This window comes from Danio rerio, chromosome 3 (genome assembly GCF_049306965.1).
Source record: "Danio rerio strain Tuebingen ecotype United States chromosome 3, GRCz12tu, whole genome shotgun sequence".
Taxonomy (NCBI): Eukaryota; Metazoa; Chordata; class Actinopteri; order Cypriniformes; family Danionidae; genus Danio; species Danio rerio.
The window spans coordinates 8,954,594-8,971,056 of NC_133178.1; the positions used below are offsets into that span (position 1 = coordinate 8,954,594).

The window sequence follows — 16,463 nt, forward strand, 5'->3', positions numbered from 1 at the left end:
AAATTCATTTGTTGCTCTTTAATCAGAATGTGTACATTATACAGTGAAGAAACAGCTAATGAGATTTGATAGCTATTTCATTATAACAGCTATTTATTTTAATAAGCTGAACTGTTGCTAATGTATTTGCTGCTGATGTTTACCATTTATTTTTTCTTTTGTAAATAATAATAAAACATATTACTGTCCATATTACCATTAATTAAAACAAGTAAAGTAAACAAGTTAAGTAAACAGCTTCAAATGAACAGATTTAGTAATTTGAGGATTTTTAAAAAAAAGGGGGGGGTCCCTAATTATGGTGGGCATATCCCTTATTTTCACATCCCAATGTTGACGGGTATGAGTTTGGGACTTTCACTTTCAGTCAGGAACATTTCCTGCATGCCCCCCATGACAAACAAAATATTGGATGCGAGGAACTGCTGGAAGAGTGCTGTTTAAATGGAATGTTTGTTGAACAGTTTCGGGACAACTTTGATGAAAGGTTTTGATCCACTTCAGGTTTTTTTTTTTACTACTGTCTATAGTTGACACTTCAAAAGCGATGCGCAAAGATTCTATTTTAGAAACTGTTTCTATTTCTGAGACTTTGCAGCAAAACAGCAAAAACTAATATGACAATGATCACCTCAGGTACTGATTATGTGCTTTATACAGTGTTTAAATGGCTCCAGTGCAAGTTTGAACAAGATTTTACGTGACATTTATTGCCATACTTTTGAATACAGCAGCAGATCGTTTACATGAATGAAATGCCTACTTTACTACATCCAATCAGCTCAGAGTAGAAAAACACAAGTCATGTCCACTGTCTCATTTAGTATTCAGTTTCTCTAGGAACTCTGTCATAGTACAAAAAAAAAATGGTTGCAGCTTCTGGTTCATGCGCACTTTAATAATGTTAAAGAGGTTTAATGTGTACTAATTAGACTATAACCCTTACTATTTGGTCAGGAGTGCAGTGGCTGGTATTTAAACGAACGGCTGGCATTTTAGTGTTTCTGTTGTGCTGTGTTTGTTGCAGACAGACGCATTGCTTGTGGATATTTGTTAGTGATGGCCTCACCGTGTGATGATCTGCGTGAAGATGCGACACAAAGATGGTGGAGAGTTTGGAGAGCATCTCGTCCACATCGTCTCCGTAATGTCGGCACATCTGAGAGAACGTTCCCTCCCCACAATCCAACAGCAGAGACTGAGACGAGCTGGAGGACAGAGGAGCAATCGTTACCGCAGTAACACTCAAGATTAACAAGATTTTACCACAGCTGCTAACGTGAATCGGAAAGACTAAAACAAAGTGAAAAAGGCCATGTATAATATTGCTTCTGCTTTTATAAAACAGTATGTGCAATATCATAAGAGCAAAAATCTCATATCACAATATCAGTCATCTCGTATCCTCCAAATGAAATGCATCACAATATAGCACCATTTCTGCAGAGTCAATCAATTAATAATTGAACTATGTTGATCACATGTAAGGGAGTTTTTATTTTTACATTTTAATATACTCAGAAATGTATTCATTAATATGTAATCATATTCCTCACTTTATTTACAGTTTTATTGCAAATGTTTGATTAAAAAAATGTTAGAAATATAAAACAAATATTAATAAAATACAAAACACTTTTCAGAAATACATGATTACAGGTCAAACATAAAAATAATAATATATATTACATTACATCCCATTACATTTTAATACAGTATATATATATATATATATATATATATATATATATATATATATATATATATATATATATATATATATATATATAAATATTTATTTGTGACACCACAAAAATTATAGAAAGAATGACTTTATTTTGTTAAAACAATACATTTTATCATATTGCTCAGCCCTAATGGTAATAGTTTTAAATAAAAATGTCTTTGTGCTCTTATTACATAGATAATAATAATGTCTCTATATGATGATAATATTTATAAGCCCTCCATATAACAATAATTGTCAATGTTTTGTTTCTAATTGTATACTAAATTAGTTATGCAAATGATTCTTTTCTTTATTTTTAAATTACACAATATCACACAAAACAAGGATAAAAATAACTATTAGATAAATACATTTATAAAAATCAGAAATATTTCTGTTGGTTTATAACTGTTTTTAAGTAATAATCAACAGTTTAAGCACTTTATAGCAGCTTAATATTAGAACTGATTTCAACTGATGTGAGACCACATATATAATAAATATTTTTTATAATATAAAATATTAATACAATAAACACATGAGTTAAATAAAATATAAATTAAATAAATAAATATATACATGGTTTCCGCTACATTCATTTTTCCATGGCGGGGCGCCACGCCAAAATTGATCCCGCCACAGCTACATTACAGCTTTTCATTCAAAACATTCAGTCGTGTTTTTTTTTTATAGCGGGTAATAATTGCACCAAAACATATTAAAAGATAAGTGAATTATAACAGCACAAACTTTTGTGTAACCATAGTAGTGCTGTGCGCTACTTGTTTAACCCTTTAAGGTTACGTGCTGACTGACTGGCTGACTGACAGGTGCGTGATGCGTAAGCCAGCAAACTCGACGTATAGCCGTTTCACTTTAATTCAGAACGCATTAATGTCGCTCTGTAGGTCTATTAGAGACATTTATAAATATTCCTAGCAAATTTAATAAATGTTGGAGACATGCTTGTTCCATAAACGCACTAAATCGCATTTTAGCAGCGTTTATTTGAGTACAAGAAGTTGAGCACGAGCAGAGGAAATTGGCGCGCAAGCAAAGATTTGCATGCTCTTAGGCTATTATATAAATGCGATCTCGACTCGTAATACTGCACTCAGGACATTTGTCATTGAAATAACGTCACAGTTTGTTGGTAGATCTGTGTAATAAAGGCCTGCTGCCACAGCTGGAAAAAATCCTAGAGGAAACACTGTTTGTGTGTGTGTGTGTATTTGTGTGTGTGTGTGTATATTTTTTTTTTCTTTCTTTTTTTAAATATTTCCCAAATGATGTTTAACAGATCAAGGAAATTTTCACAGTATGTCTGATAAAATTCTTTATTCTAAATAAAGTCTTATTTGTTATATTTCGGCTAGAATAAAAGCAGTTTTTAATTTTTTTTAAAAACTTTTTTAGGTCAAAATTATTAGCCCCATTAAGCTAATTTTGTTTCCGATCGTCTACAAACAAACCATCATTATACAATAGCTTGCCTAATTACCCTAACCTGCCTAGTTAACCTAGTTAAGCCTTTAAATGTCACTTTAAGCTGAATACTAGTATCTTGAAAAATATCTAGTCAAATATTATGTTAATTATGATAGTATCTACTGTCATCATGACAAAGATAAAACAAATTTTTTTATTAGAAATGGGTTATTAAAACTATTATGTCTAGAAATGTGTTGAAAAAATCTTCTCTCCGTAAAATAGTGTGTAAAATAAATATATAAGCATAAGTTGTGACATTACCTGATGTTCACTAAAGTTCCACTGACGTTTCTGATCTTCATAGGCAAAGATGAGCCGGTGCCCAAAAACACGATTTCTGGAAACTTCTCACCTTTACCAGCACAAAATACAAACAAACAAACAAACAAACAAACATTGTAAAAAAAATAATAATAATAAAAAAGAGAAAAAGTAAAGAGCACAATTAAATCAGCCTACACACCCTCAATAAGAGCAAAATAACCATTAAAAAACAATTAGTTATTTGAATATTTGCTAGCACTTTCGAATAATAGTCAATCAGTTAATGCATTTACTAACATTAAGTATGAATCATCTTGTAAAGAATTTTTTAATCAACTTATTTATTATTGTAAATCATTTATTAATCAACTAGTTTGTTAGCTCAACTAGTCAAATAACATTAAGTAAAATGTACCCCAAATAACATTAACTAACGTTAACAAAGATGAATGAATACAGTAATAAACGTATAGCTAATTATTTGTAAATACATTAACTAATAGACCCTTATTTTAAAGTATTTTAGCTACAAATTCATGCAGAGAGGTTTTCAGATTTTCTGACTATTTCAAGGCAAAAAACAAATGTACAAACACTTCATAACATAACTTCAATAATAAAAGGATTTATATAACAATAAAAAGACATCAACAGCAATAAATAATACATAAAATATGACAAAAAAACTTTAAGATTTACTTTTGATTAATTTAAATTATACAAGCATTTGTAGCTGTATTTATAAACTGCTTACTATGGTCTTAGAGCTAATGCTTAACAAATGATGAATTAACTACTTGCTAATGCTTAATAAATAACTTATGTGGATGAAAACATATTAACACTCAATAAGAGCACAAAATCAATTAAGAATACAAAGAGTTATTAAAGCTTTAATTCATACAGACTGGAATCAAGCAATTCATCTTTACTATGGGCCGTTTCCTCATTTTTGTAACACAGATTCGCCTCCTCAGCGTCTGACACACACACACACACACACACACGCACACACACGCGCACACACACACACACACACACACACACACACACACACACACACACGCGCACACACGCGCACACACGCGCACACACGCGCACACACGCGCACACACACACACACACACACACACACACACACACACACACAGCAGAGACTGAAGAAAGTTTTACTCAGAGGAAATGAAGTGTCAAGCTGTGGAAGTGTTTCTGTCTCTCTCTGCTCTTCTAACTGTACGCTTTCATCCCTCGTTCTCTCTCTGCATCTGTGTGTGTGTGTGTGTGTGTGTGTGTGATTGGACAGAAAGCTCACCAGACGTGGAGACGGATGCAGCCGTCTGGAACTTCCTGCACTCCTCAACCTCCGCTAAAAAGTTTGGCACTTTAGCGGCTTCCTTCACAAACTCCTCAGAGTCGCAGCATGGGATGGCGTCTCTACATGCGCACATGCACACACAAACGCACATTTAATATGAAATCACACAAAAGCATACACATAAAAAAATACTATAAATAAAGTAAAGTATAAACCACTGTTGTCCAATGACATGCCTAATTAACCTAATTAAGTCTTTACATTTATATTCATTAAATAAAAATTTAGGCTGAATATTAGGCCCAATCCCAATTCTATCCCTTAGCCCTTCCCATTAGCCCTACCCCTTGTTTTGCGCATTCACTTCAAGTAAGGGTGTCCCAATTCTCTTCAGCTTGAAGGTGTAGGGCTAAGGGAAAGGGGCGAATAGCCCTTCGAACAAAGATTTACCGCGTTCGTGTTTTACCGTCATGCTTAAAAAAAAAAAAAAAAAAAAAAAAAGATAAATTTTGCGTCTATAATCCACAATAATAACAACTCCTGTACAGCCAGTGTTGCCAGATTGGGCGGTTTTGAACACGATTGTGCGATCTATAATCCACAATAATAACAACTCCTGTACAGCCAGTGTTGCCAGATTGGGCGGTTTTGAACACGATTGTGCTATCTATAATCCACAATAATAACAACTCCTGTACAGCCAGTGTTGCCAGATTGGGCGGTTTTGAACACGATTGTGCGATCTATAATCCACAATAATAACAACTCCTGTACAGCCAGTGTTGCCAGATTGGGCGGTTTTGAACACTATTGTGCGATCTATAATCCACAATAATAACAACTCCTGTACAGCCAGTGTTGCCAGATTGGGTGGTTTTGAACACGATTGTGCGATCTATAATCCACAATAATAACAACTCCTGTACAGCCAGTGTTGCCAGATTGGGTGGTTTTGAACACGATTGTGCGATCTATAATCGACAATAATAACAACTCCTGTACAGCCAGTGTTGCCAGATTGGGCGGTTTTGAACACGATTGTGCGATCTATAATCCACAATAATAACAACTCCTGTACAGCCAGTGTTGCCAGATTGGGCGGTTTTGAACACGATTGTGCGATCTATAATCCACAATAATAACAACTCCTGTACAGCCAGTGTTGCCAGATTGGGCGGTTTTGAACACGATTGTGCGATCTATAATCCACAATAATAACAACTCCTGTACAGCCAGTGTTGCCAGATTGGGCGGTTTTGAACACGATTGTGCGATCTATAATCCACAATAATAACAACTCCTGTACAGCCAGTGTTGCCAGATTGGGCGGTTTTGAACACGATTGTGCGATCTATAATCCACAATAATAACAACTCCTGTACAGCCAGTGTTGCCAGATTGGGCGGTTTTGAACACGATTGTGCGATCTATAATCCACAATAATAACAACTCCTGTACAGCCAGTGTTGCCAGATTGGGCGGTTTTGAACACGATTGTGCGATCTATAATCCACAATAATAACAACTCCTGTACAGCCAGTGTTGCCAGATTGGGCGGTTTTGAACACGATTGTGCGATCTATAATCCACAATAATAACAACTCCTGTACAGCCAGTGTTGCCAGATTGGGCGGTTTTGAACACGATTGTGCGATCTATAATCCACAATAATAACAACTCCTGTACAGCCAGTGTTGCCAGATTGGGCGGTTTTGAACACGATTGTGCGATCTATAATCCACAATAATAACAACTCCTGTACAGCCAGTGTTGCCAGATTGGGCGGTTTTGAACACGATTGTGCGATCTATAATCCACAATAATAACAACTCCTTTACAGCCAGTGTTGCCAGATTGGGTGGTTTTGAACACGATTGTGCGATCTATAATCCACAATAATAACAACTCCTGTACAGCCAGTGTTGCCAGATTGGGCGGTTTTGAACACGATTGTGCGATCTATAATCCACAATAATAACAACTCCTTTACAGCCAGTGTTGCCAGATTGGACGGTTTTGAACAAGATTGGGTGGGTGTGAAATGACATAGGCAGGTATAGAACATTTTAGCGGTTTTGCAACGTACTGCCCGCCCCCTCTAATGTGTTTTCAACATGACTGGGCGGGTTTTTTTGCATTTCGGTGGGTTTTGGAGCGTTTGGGCTGGAACAAGTCAGCTATAGCAGTCCCACAACATTCTGGCACTCGATGACACTCAAATATCCTGACAGAAAAGTCTAGTGGCTGAGAATGAGCTTTTTACAATGTCTGCTACAAGTTAATGTTGTTTGTGGTGGTGTAAAAGGTAAAGTTACGATCTAATTGGCACATTATATCATTATGATAACATGATAACATGATATATGCCTTCAGTGATTTCCTGAAGATAAATACCAAAATAATAACACAACTGGAATAACTACAGCAGTCACGATCATCTAATCTCATATGAAGCAAGCGATCGTGAGGACGTATGATGACATTTGCAGGTGCTGTAGTGCTAACCCAATGCTTAGAGGTAAAGCCCGTCCCCTTAACCCTCGGTTGTAAGGGCCAAGGGGAAGGGGTAGGGGTACAAAAATAGAATTAGGATTGGGCCTTAGTCTCTTGGAAAAAACTAGTAAAATACTAACTATGTATACGAGGACAGTTAAAATGCTCATTCTAGGAGAAGCGAGTGTAAATGAATGACCTGAACTGACCTCTGCCACTCCAGTTTGGGCCGAAGCTGAAACTTGAGCAGACACTCGGCTCTGACATTAGGAACATGCAGAGAAGCCGGCGGATCCTACAAAAAATATAAAAAAATAACATAACACAAGTAGTGAGTGATAACCAACATACCTTTACTTGCATATGATTTAAAATGAACCTATAATGCTTCTTTTTACAAGATGTCAAACGCGTCTGTGATGTCCCTAGAGTGTGTATGTTAAGTTTCAGCTCAAAATACCACACAAAAATGTTTTATAACTCTCCAATCGTAATTGGGCCATTTTGGTGACTGTCGCTTTAAGTTCAAATGAGATTGTGCTCTTTTCAAAAGAAGGAGGAGCTACAAATGCCTGTGTGTCAGCATAGTGGCATGTTCAAAAACAAGATTAATGCCCTATGCTAATGAGGGGAAGATTGTCACTAGTAGGCGGGGCTTTCCTCCACTAATGACACATACAAGAGAATGTCAATCAAAGTGATTATGCAGACTGTTTTTAACCAGTCTGATCATAAACAACACAATTAATACCATTTTTACTATTATAATAATAGATTGTTAATAAGCACAACTGTGTTTAAACCCCTTACAAAAGTGATCTTTCCATAAGTCCCCTTTGAATATAAGAGAAATATAGTATTAATTGAGAAAATACACATAAAAAGTTCAGAATCAAAAGCCGCTAAACACCACGTCCACCAAAAATGAGCTAATGACATGAAGTGAATGCTTTAGGCACGTACTACATGTTCAACAAACATTTCTGCTTCAAAGCATCTAAACGCCACTTGCCTTCGACAGCAAAAGCTGCTATATCCCGAGAACCAATCAGAAGGTGCGAATCAAATGTTTGTGGTGGCGCGATGATACACCGGCTTATATGAGGAGAGAGTTTTATTTCGCTTCCGATTTAGAATTCAGCCTGTCTGACTGTCAGTGAATGGCAGAAGAAAACATCCCTTACCTGAAAACTCTGCATTTTAAGAAAAAGAAAACACAATGTGCAGTTGGAAGTGTAAATTGCATTCATAATGTTTTTGTGCGCAGCGACGCTGCTTTGAATGAGTCTGATTTACTATACATTAAACGGCAACTCGATTTCACGAAAGACGAAGTTAAGAAGCCGGCCTTTTATCCCATGTGGATGCCTTGAGGACAAACAAGAGACTAAAAAGAGACAAAGAGCTTGAGTATACTGAGAATGAATGAATGACAGCTTTTAAAAAGTGTCTGAGAGGCATCCCCTGTTTAATCAGTTGACCTACCTTGTGTTTTATTTGCTAATTTAAGCTATTTTTTAAAACATAAATGTATAAAACTAAACATTATCTATATTACTTCATATTTTCCCAGAGATGGGTTGCGGCTAGAAGGGCATCCGCTGGATAAGTTGGCGGTTCATTCCGCTGTGGCGACCCCGGATTAATAAAGGGACTAAGCCGACAAGAAAATGAATAAATATTACTTCATAATACCCATACATCTGAACAGCTTTTTATATTAATGGACAATTCAGATTAGAGGTCTGCATTCCCGTGGCTGTCCCGCGGGCGCCGCAGGACCCGACCAGATTTCTGCGGCGCGGGAATAAATTTCTGAATAAATCGCGGGAGTGGTCGGTAACGGGTTTAATTTGGGACGGGAGCGGGCTGTCTAGCAATATCGCCGATATTGCTATGCGAATGAGAGAGAGAGAGAGAGAGAGAGAGAGAGAGAGAGAGAGAGAGAGAGAGAGAGAGAGAGAGAGAGAGAGAGAGAGAGAGAGCTTTGCCTGTGTGTGTGCGCTTGGAGCTTGTGTGTGTATGTTAGTGTGCGCGCGCGAATGAGAGTGAGAGAGAGTGAGAGAGAGTGAGAGAGAGAGAGAGAGAGAGAGAGAGATTTCCCAGATAGCAAAATACACTCGGGCCAGTTCCGGCTAGATCCTCGCCTGCCGGAGACTTACCACTCGGCCCGGCTCCTGCTGCCGTAGGCGAGTCGACGCTGCCGCATCCACGCTGGAATCGGCTCGAGAGTAATGTGCGCTGCGGCCCGGAGCTGGCGCGACTCAGTTTTTATATACCTTTATATAAAACCTTTTGGTATTACATTGGTACTTGATACATGGTATTACAAGCCTTTGAGTTAATATAACAGCAAACGCCTGTGTGTCTGCTTGGTGCTTGTGTGTGTGTTAGTGCGCGCATGAGAAAGAGAGATTTGTCTGTGTGTGTGTGCTTGGTGCTGTGTGTGTGTGTGTTTATACAGACAGCTTGGCTGTCTGGACTGTATAGATGGGTGATTTTCGGTTTTGTTCTCCCCCGCTCTTTAGCGGGATCGGTCGCGGCTGGCAAAAAACGGGGCGGGTCGGGCAGCGGGACAACAAATTGTTAATATAAGCTAGAGCGGTCGGGTTCGGGCTAAAACCTGGCGGGTGCGGGCGGGTGCGGGATTCAAAATTTAGTCCCGCGCAGATCTCCAATTCAGATATTGAGGTTTTATAATGTTTTTACACCACATTGTTTGAATCTTTAAGTTTACAATGTCTGCAATGTTTACATTGTTCTACTTGTATTAAATCTAAATGCCAAATATCAGAAATGACAACAGATTCTTAAGATTAAATTAATGTCACTTAGAGCTGCACAATTAATCGAAAAAAGATTGCAATCTCGATTCGACCCCCTAGACCGGGGATGGCCAACCCTGTTCCTGGAGAGCCACCTTCCTGCAGATTTCAGTTGCTACCGACATCAAACACACCTGAACCAATTAATTAGGACCTGAACACCACGTGATAATTACAGGCAGGTGTGTTTGATATGGGCTGCAACTGAAATCTGCAGGAAGGTGGCTCTCCAGGAACAGGGTTGGACACCCCTGCCCTAGACGATCTTAATCCAGCATTTCTACAATTCTGCCAATCAAATTTTCAAGTTCAGGAGAGAAGCAAAGGCGGCTGCACGAGTCTTCACATTGTTTCACACACGTTGCTCAGCGAGATGGACACCTCCAAATGATGTTAAAAGAGTCACATACTGTATTTATAAGGTATAATTCACCTAAAAATGTCATTTTGTCTTCATATGATGTATTTACGGTCGGAAAATCAAACGTGACGTGAGCTGACTGTGTGGGCACGCGCCCTACTTAAGTGAAAAGAACCTGCTTATGCTGTGAGTAACAGGTAATAAGGTTATAAATGATATTCAGTTTGTGGCACAGAGTGATCGTCTGGGAGTCGCGCACGAAGTATGAACAGCACTTAGCAGTGAAAATGAAACCGAAAGCATGCACATCATTTAAATAATCATATCGCATTTTAGAGTTATGATTACGGCAAGCATTTTATGTTTTTTCTTTCATAGCAAACCCAGAGCTGTGCATGAAAATAAATGTTTACAGTGTCAGTATAACTACGAGAGCCTATATAATGTTGATTTTACCAGTGAACTAAATGGTCTAATAATGTTCTCAATGACAGATTGCAAGCATACGCCTATATCTCAAACATAATTCAACATCAGAATTATTATAAGTAGAATAGAATTATTTATAGAAACCAGTAGACCTAAACATAATATTATTATTGTTGTTTTACCATATGTTTGAGAAAAAACCATAGTCTCATATTAAGCTTTATTTACATCTACAGAATCGTGAGAGAATCGTGATCTTTATATTAAGCAACAAAAAAAATTTGATTCTCATTTTAGCCAGAATCGTGCAGCTCTAATGTCACTTTTAATGCCTATGATTATTGCACTTGACAGATTTCATTCAGTCATTTTCCTTCTACTTAGTCGCTGGTTTATCAGGGGTTACCACAGTGGAATGAACCGCCACTTACCTGACAGATGTATTTTTAATTTTAGGTAGTTTGTATGTGTTTTATGTTTGGTAAAATAATTTCTAATTGCATCTTTAGTGATTTTCAACTAAATACACTGTCTTACTCCAATAGGTGGATTTAGAGGTTTTTTCCTAAAAAAGCAGACGTGGATCTAGCTGGTTTTGACACAAAATATATTTTACCTTGTTAAAGACCAAAGAATTGTTTAGTGACATTTATGAAAAACAGTATTTTATTTATCAGCTAGAAACCTTTTCATTACCTATAAAATGAAACTGGTCAAACTAATTATAGGAGCCTGACAGAAAATGCTTATTCATAAAAAATAAAAAAAATAGGTCTGATGGATTAAGAGGGTTTTGCATTTGAATTCATATATAAAATAAAAATCATGACAGTACCGAAATAGAATAAAAAAATGCAACTGAAATGACAGATAAAACAGAAAAAACCCCATTGTCAATGGTTAAAGTTCGAATGAAAGATCTAAGAAATATGAATTATTATCAAACAAAAACATACAAATTAGAAATAAGAAAGATATATATTAATAAATAAAAACAAATAAACAAATATACTCTAAAGAGAACAAAATAAATACACAAAAAAAAATATTAAAATGATATTAACTTGTCAATAACAGAAGCTATAGTCAATATTGATTTGGCAAAACGTCTTGATTAATAAAACTGAGAAATAAAGAATGAATAAAGCAGTGTTTGTACTTTAGTCCTGTAGAGTTTGAGCTGAGGGAAGATGTGTGGATGAATGAGGTTGAGCTGCGTCTGGAGTTTGTGACTGCGTGCGTTGTGTGGAGTGAACGTCTGCTCATTCATCAGCAGGTGCTCAGTGCTGCTGGGAAACCTGAAACATACACAATAATAGAGCTGTGAACCTACACTGGTCTCACGGTTCAGATATGATTATAATGCCATCGATTCGGTTCAATTCGATATCTCGGATCATCATGGTGCATTGACGGTGCTTTCCATACACATTTTTATTATTATTATTATTATTATTATTATTATTATTAATTTTATTTTTATTTTCTTAACAGCAGAATTCTTGTAATAAAATGTATGAATATATTTATACTATTTGTAATGCAATTTTGGCATTTAATACAAACAGTCAGATATATAAACTGTACCTTTAAACAACCCAAGATTTATAGCAATTAATATAAACAAATATAAATATCCTGCTTGCTTTCTGATCCACCTGATTCATGATAGACATGGTGGAGAAAACTCTGCAGGTACGCGCTCGTGTTTGTATCCAGAAGTATGTAAAACAGCCGAGAGGAGAGGAAAAGACACGCCAGCAGGTCAAATGGGCCCACAGTGAGTGTGTGTGTGTGAGAGAGAGAGAGAAGGAGAGAGAGAGAGAGAAGGAGAGAGAGAGGGAAAGGGAGAGAGGAATGGAGTACTTTCATTCTCGCAATCACAGTGAAATAGGGGCTTCTGCTGGTTACGATTTTTACTGAACCGATATCGAATTTTCCGCATCTGCATCATGGTGCACCGAAGAAACAATTAATTTTGACATCCCTACACAATAAACAGAGAGACATAAACACCAAACACACACACACACAAACACTAAACAAAGTGACAAACACTCTCCCACACTATAAACACAGAGACACAAACACTAAACATACACAAACATATCCACACATGCACAATCAAATACGCGCACATACACACACAATAAGCAGACACAGAAACACCAAACACATACATGCACACACAAAATAAGACACACACAAGACAACCCGAACAAACATGGAAAACTACACGTGCACACACAAAAAAGAGAGACTAACACCACACACAAACAAACAAACACACATGCACGCACACGCACACACATACATACACAGAGAAAATAAACACATAGATACTTACGCATGGACAAACATGGACAAACACACATGTACACACAATTCAGCACACAAAAATGGACACACGGGCAAAAACCTTGAACACACACAGACACAAATCGACAATTTTGCACGCGAGCATGCACGCACACACACACACACCCAAATGCACAAATGCGCACACACACAGAGATACACAGACACAAAACATACAAGCATTCATCATACACAAAAATACACACAGGCACAGAGACTCACCAGACACAGAGACGCAAACATGCAAGCATTCACAAACACACATGTACACACAAACATAGACACACAGGCACAAACAACAACCACACAAACAAAACAAACACACACACACAGAGAAACACCAAACACAGAGACACACAGTGCATACTATGCGCACCTCTCCATCCAGCTCCTGTACTCCTGTGTGTTAAGCACCGCTTCAGGAGTCATGTGCACCACGAGAGCAGCAGAGTCCTCAGATCCGCCACTCTGAAACCTGCAGAAATATCAAACCATTCACTGCTGATGATCTGACACGATCAAGACTGACTGTTTTGAAGCTCATCCTGAAATTGCTCAACATTGGACCACAGCTGACCTTTTCAAGATGTGATTGGAGCAGAGCGGCTTTATGAAGTCCTCTGACGGACAGTCGACGACTATAAAGACTGGTCCGGGATCGGCGGGTGTGCAGAGCTCCTCCGGCCGGATCTGAAACACACACTGAACACTCAACAACAAAATGACACTGATCTTCCCCACTGATCAACACTGGAATTTTCTTTATAATCTGAATTCGGTATTTGTATTGGTTTACAACAGGGGTGTCTAAACTCAGTCCTGGAGGGTTTAGCCCTAATCAAAACACACCTGAACCAGCAAATCAAGCTTTTGCTGGATATACTAGAAACCTCCTGGCAGGTGTGTTGAAGCAACACCCCAGATTTATAACATCTGGCAAAGAAGACGACCAATGGAAACAAGCCTTTGGGCTAATTTGGGTGCATTTACATTCTTGAGAAACGTTAATTAATATACAATAAAACAATGCAATTAACAATTAGTGCACCTTGTTTTTTTGTAATTATTTAAGTTTTTCACCTTTAATTTGGATAGGATAGTGAAGGTTGCAGACAGGAATGTATTGGGAACAAAGAGAGGGGAAAGGTCGACAAAGGACCTCGAACCCGGAATCGAACTCGGGTCTCCGTGAGCACCATGATGCTATATGTCAGTGCACTTAACCACTAGGCTAGTGGCCCTGACAATTAGTGCACCTAGTTGTGAAATAAACATGAGCCTTGGAGATGGAAATAGTGCAAATGTTTGATATTAGATCTCAGTTGCAGTGGAGTCACCTCTTTTCCTTCATGTGTCACAGTCTTCCCAGATTTCAGAGCTTTGATTATGGGCCCGATGGCTGCTGTTCCTCTGCAGACAGGAAAATCAGAGATGTATTTTAGGCTTATGACGACATGATATTTTCTTGGCTGCCATTATAAATATCCAATTATAAATATGTAATGATAAAAATCTACAGTTAACTTATGTTATCTTCTAACATATTTTAACACATTTTTATCTATTTTCTATTCTAATTTTTATAATTCTTATGATTTGTTTTTATTTTCTTACACTTGTCTCTTTTATTCCTGTTTATGTAAAGCACTTTGAATTGCCACTGTGTATGAAATGTGCTATATAAATAAACTTGCCTAGCAATTAATTGAGGCATAAACCCTAATATTGTCCTATGCTGTAAAAAAGGTTGCTTTAAAAGGTATTATAAAAATAATAATAAGGTGTATTGCTTGTGTATGTAAATATTATATATAAACTGTATGTAGTAAACACATATTTCAGCCAAATTAAATTGCAAAAGGATGATAAAATGCAATAGGTGACACTTTACAATGAAGTCTCATTAGTAAGATTTTATTAGTGTTAGTTTAAAAATAATACAGAATTATATTAATTGTTATTAATTAGATTTAATACCACCATCACAACTTGTGTTGTAAGTAGATTAAGGCTATGATTTTAATATGCAATTTAAAATATCATCATCATCTACAATTAATATATGAATTTTTGTATTTAAAGAGTTAAATTTATTTAAATAACATTAATTATAATTGCACAGTGTTAACTTACAACAGCTAGTCAGATTTTTCAGTATATAGTTTTTAGCATGCAGTAGCCCAGATTAGCATAATATTCACTGTAAGCTAAATAACAACAAGTCTTCAAGCATTTAGTGCTGTCATGAACACCTCATGCACATACAATATGAATATTCTTTAAAAGAAAAACTCTAAAAATAGTTTCATCAAGTCAAATTTAAGACTTTAAGACCATTATAACATTTGAATGACATTTCAAAAACTCAACCCAAGCTCATTCTGGAAACGTAGCCGCGGGGACGACAACCGGGATCGAGTCCAGGGAACAGCAGGTTCCGGAAATCAGGTAAGACGAAAAACGGAATTCGAAAAATAAGGGTGAGAACGCGGCGGGATCCGAAAACACGGTCGAAATCAAAGACGAGGGCTTTTGCTTTTTTTTTTTTTCTGGACGGCTTTTGTGAACCGTCGCTCGGGTTAAGGGAAGGAGGAGGAGGAGGAGGAGGAGGAAGAGGAGGGCGGCTTTTCGCGCTAGAACAGCGCTTTTTCGCGTCTCGGGCGCCTCTCGGGAGCGCGCGCGCCGTTCGCGCCCGAGACGCGAAAAAGCGCGCACAGCGGCCACTCGCGGATCCGTGAAAACAAAAACCGTTCGAATACGTACCTCCAGGGACGTAAATCGCGGTCCGCAGAAACAGCCGCAGGGCTACGTTTCCACAATAAGCCCGGGTTGCAAAAACTTGTGCAGGGACATCAAATAAGCTATTACTTAGTCATATATTTTAAAATGTCGAAAGTAGTTGTATACATACACATTCTCTCAACATGACTTTTCTTTTAAAAATGTAATATAATACACTAAATATATGCTCAACAGTCCGCCCAGGTCAGTGTCCTCACCATATATGGTCAACAAATACACAGAGAACATTTAAGCAAATGTTGTCGTAAGGAAGAAAATTAAAGAACGGTAAATAGAGTTACACAGAGTTTTATTGAGATGGATTGTTGGTGATTGGATGGGTATCAGTTAACCTGCACAGTTTTAAATGGACATAGAAAAATTATCTAAGACCTACAAGATAATGTTTCTGTAAAT

The 16,463-nt window shown here is 37.4% G+C and overlaps 1 protein-coding gene and 1 long non-coding RNA gene across 5 annotated transcripts in view; one reads left to right on the forward strand and one right to left on the reverse strand.

Moving 5' to 3' along the window:
- LOC141381140 (uncharacterized) overlaps window positions 1-16,463 on the forward strand; it is a 693,969-nt gene that overhangs the window by 65,863 nt on the left and 611,643 nt on the right. The gene's annotated exons all lie outside the window — the stretch shown is intronic.
- elac2 (elaC ribonuclease Z 2) overlaps window positions 1-16,463 on the reverse strand; it is a 48,406-nt gene that overhangs the window by 19,264 nt on the left and 12,679 nt on the right. For 3 of the 4 annotated variants that reach the window (XM_073940054.1, NM_001256204.1, XM_073940063.1), the window contains 8 exon segments: window positions 14,603-14,675; window positions 13,843-13,955; window positions 13,642-13,740; window positions 12,067-12,205; window positions 7,502-7,587; window positions 4,797-4,918; window positions 3,482-3,572; window positions 1,070-1,208 (listed from right to left, as the gene is read on the reverse strand). In XM_073940054.1, coding sequence (XP_073796155.1) covers window positions 1,070-1,208; window positions 3,482-3,572; window positions 4,797-4,918; window positions 7,502-7,587; window positions 12,067-12,205; window positions 13,642-13,740; window positions 13,843-13,955; window positions 14,603-14,675 — 862 coding nt within the window. 4 annotated transcript variants of the gene reach the window in all.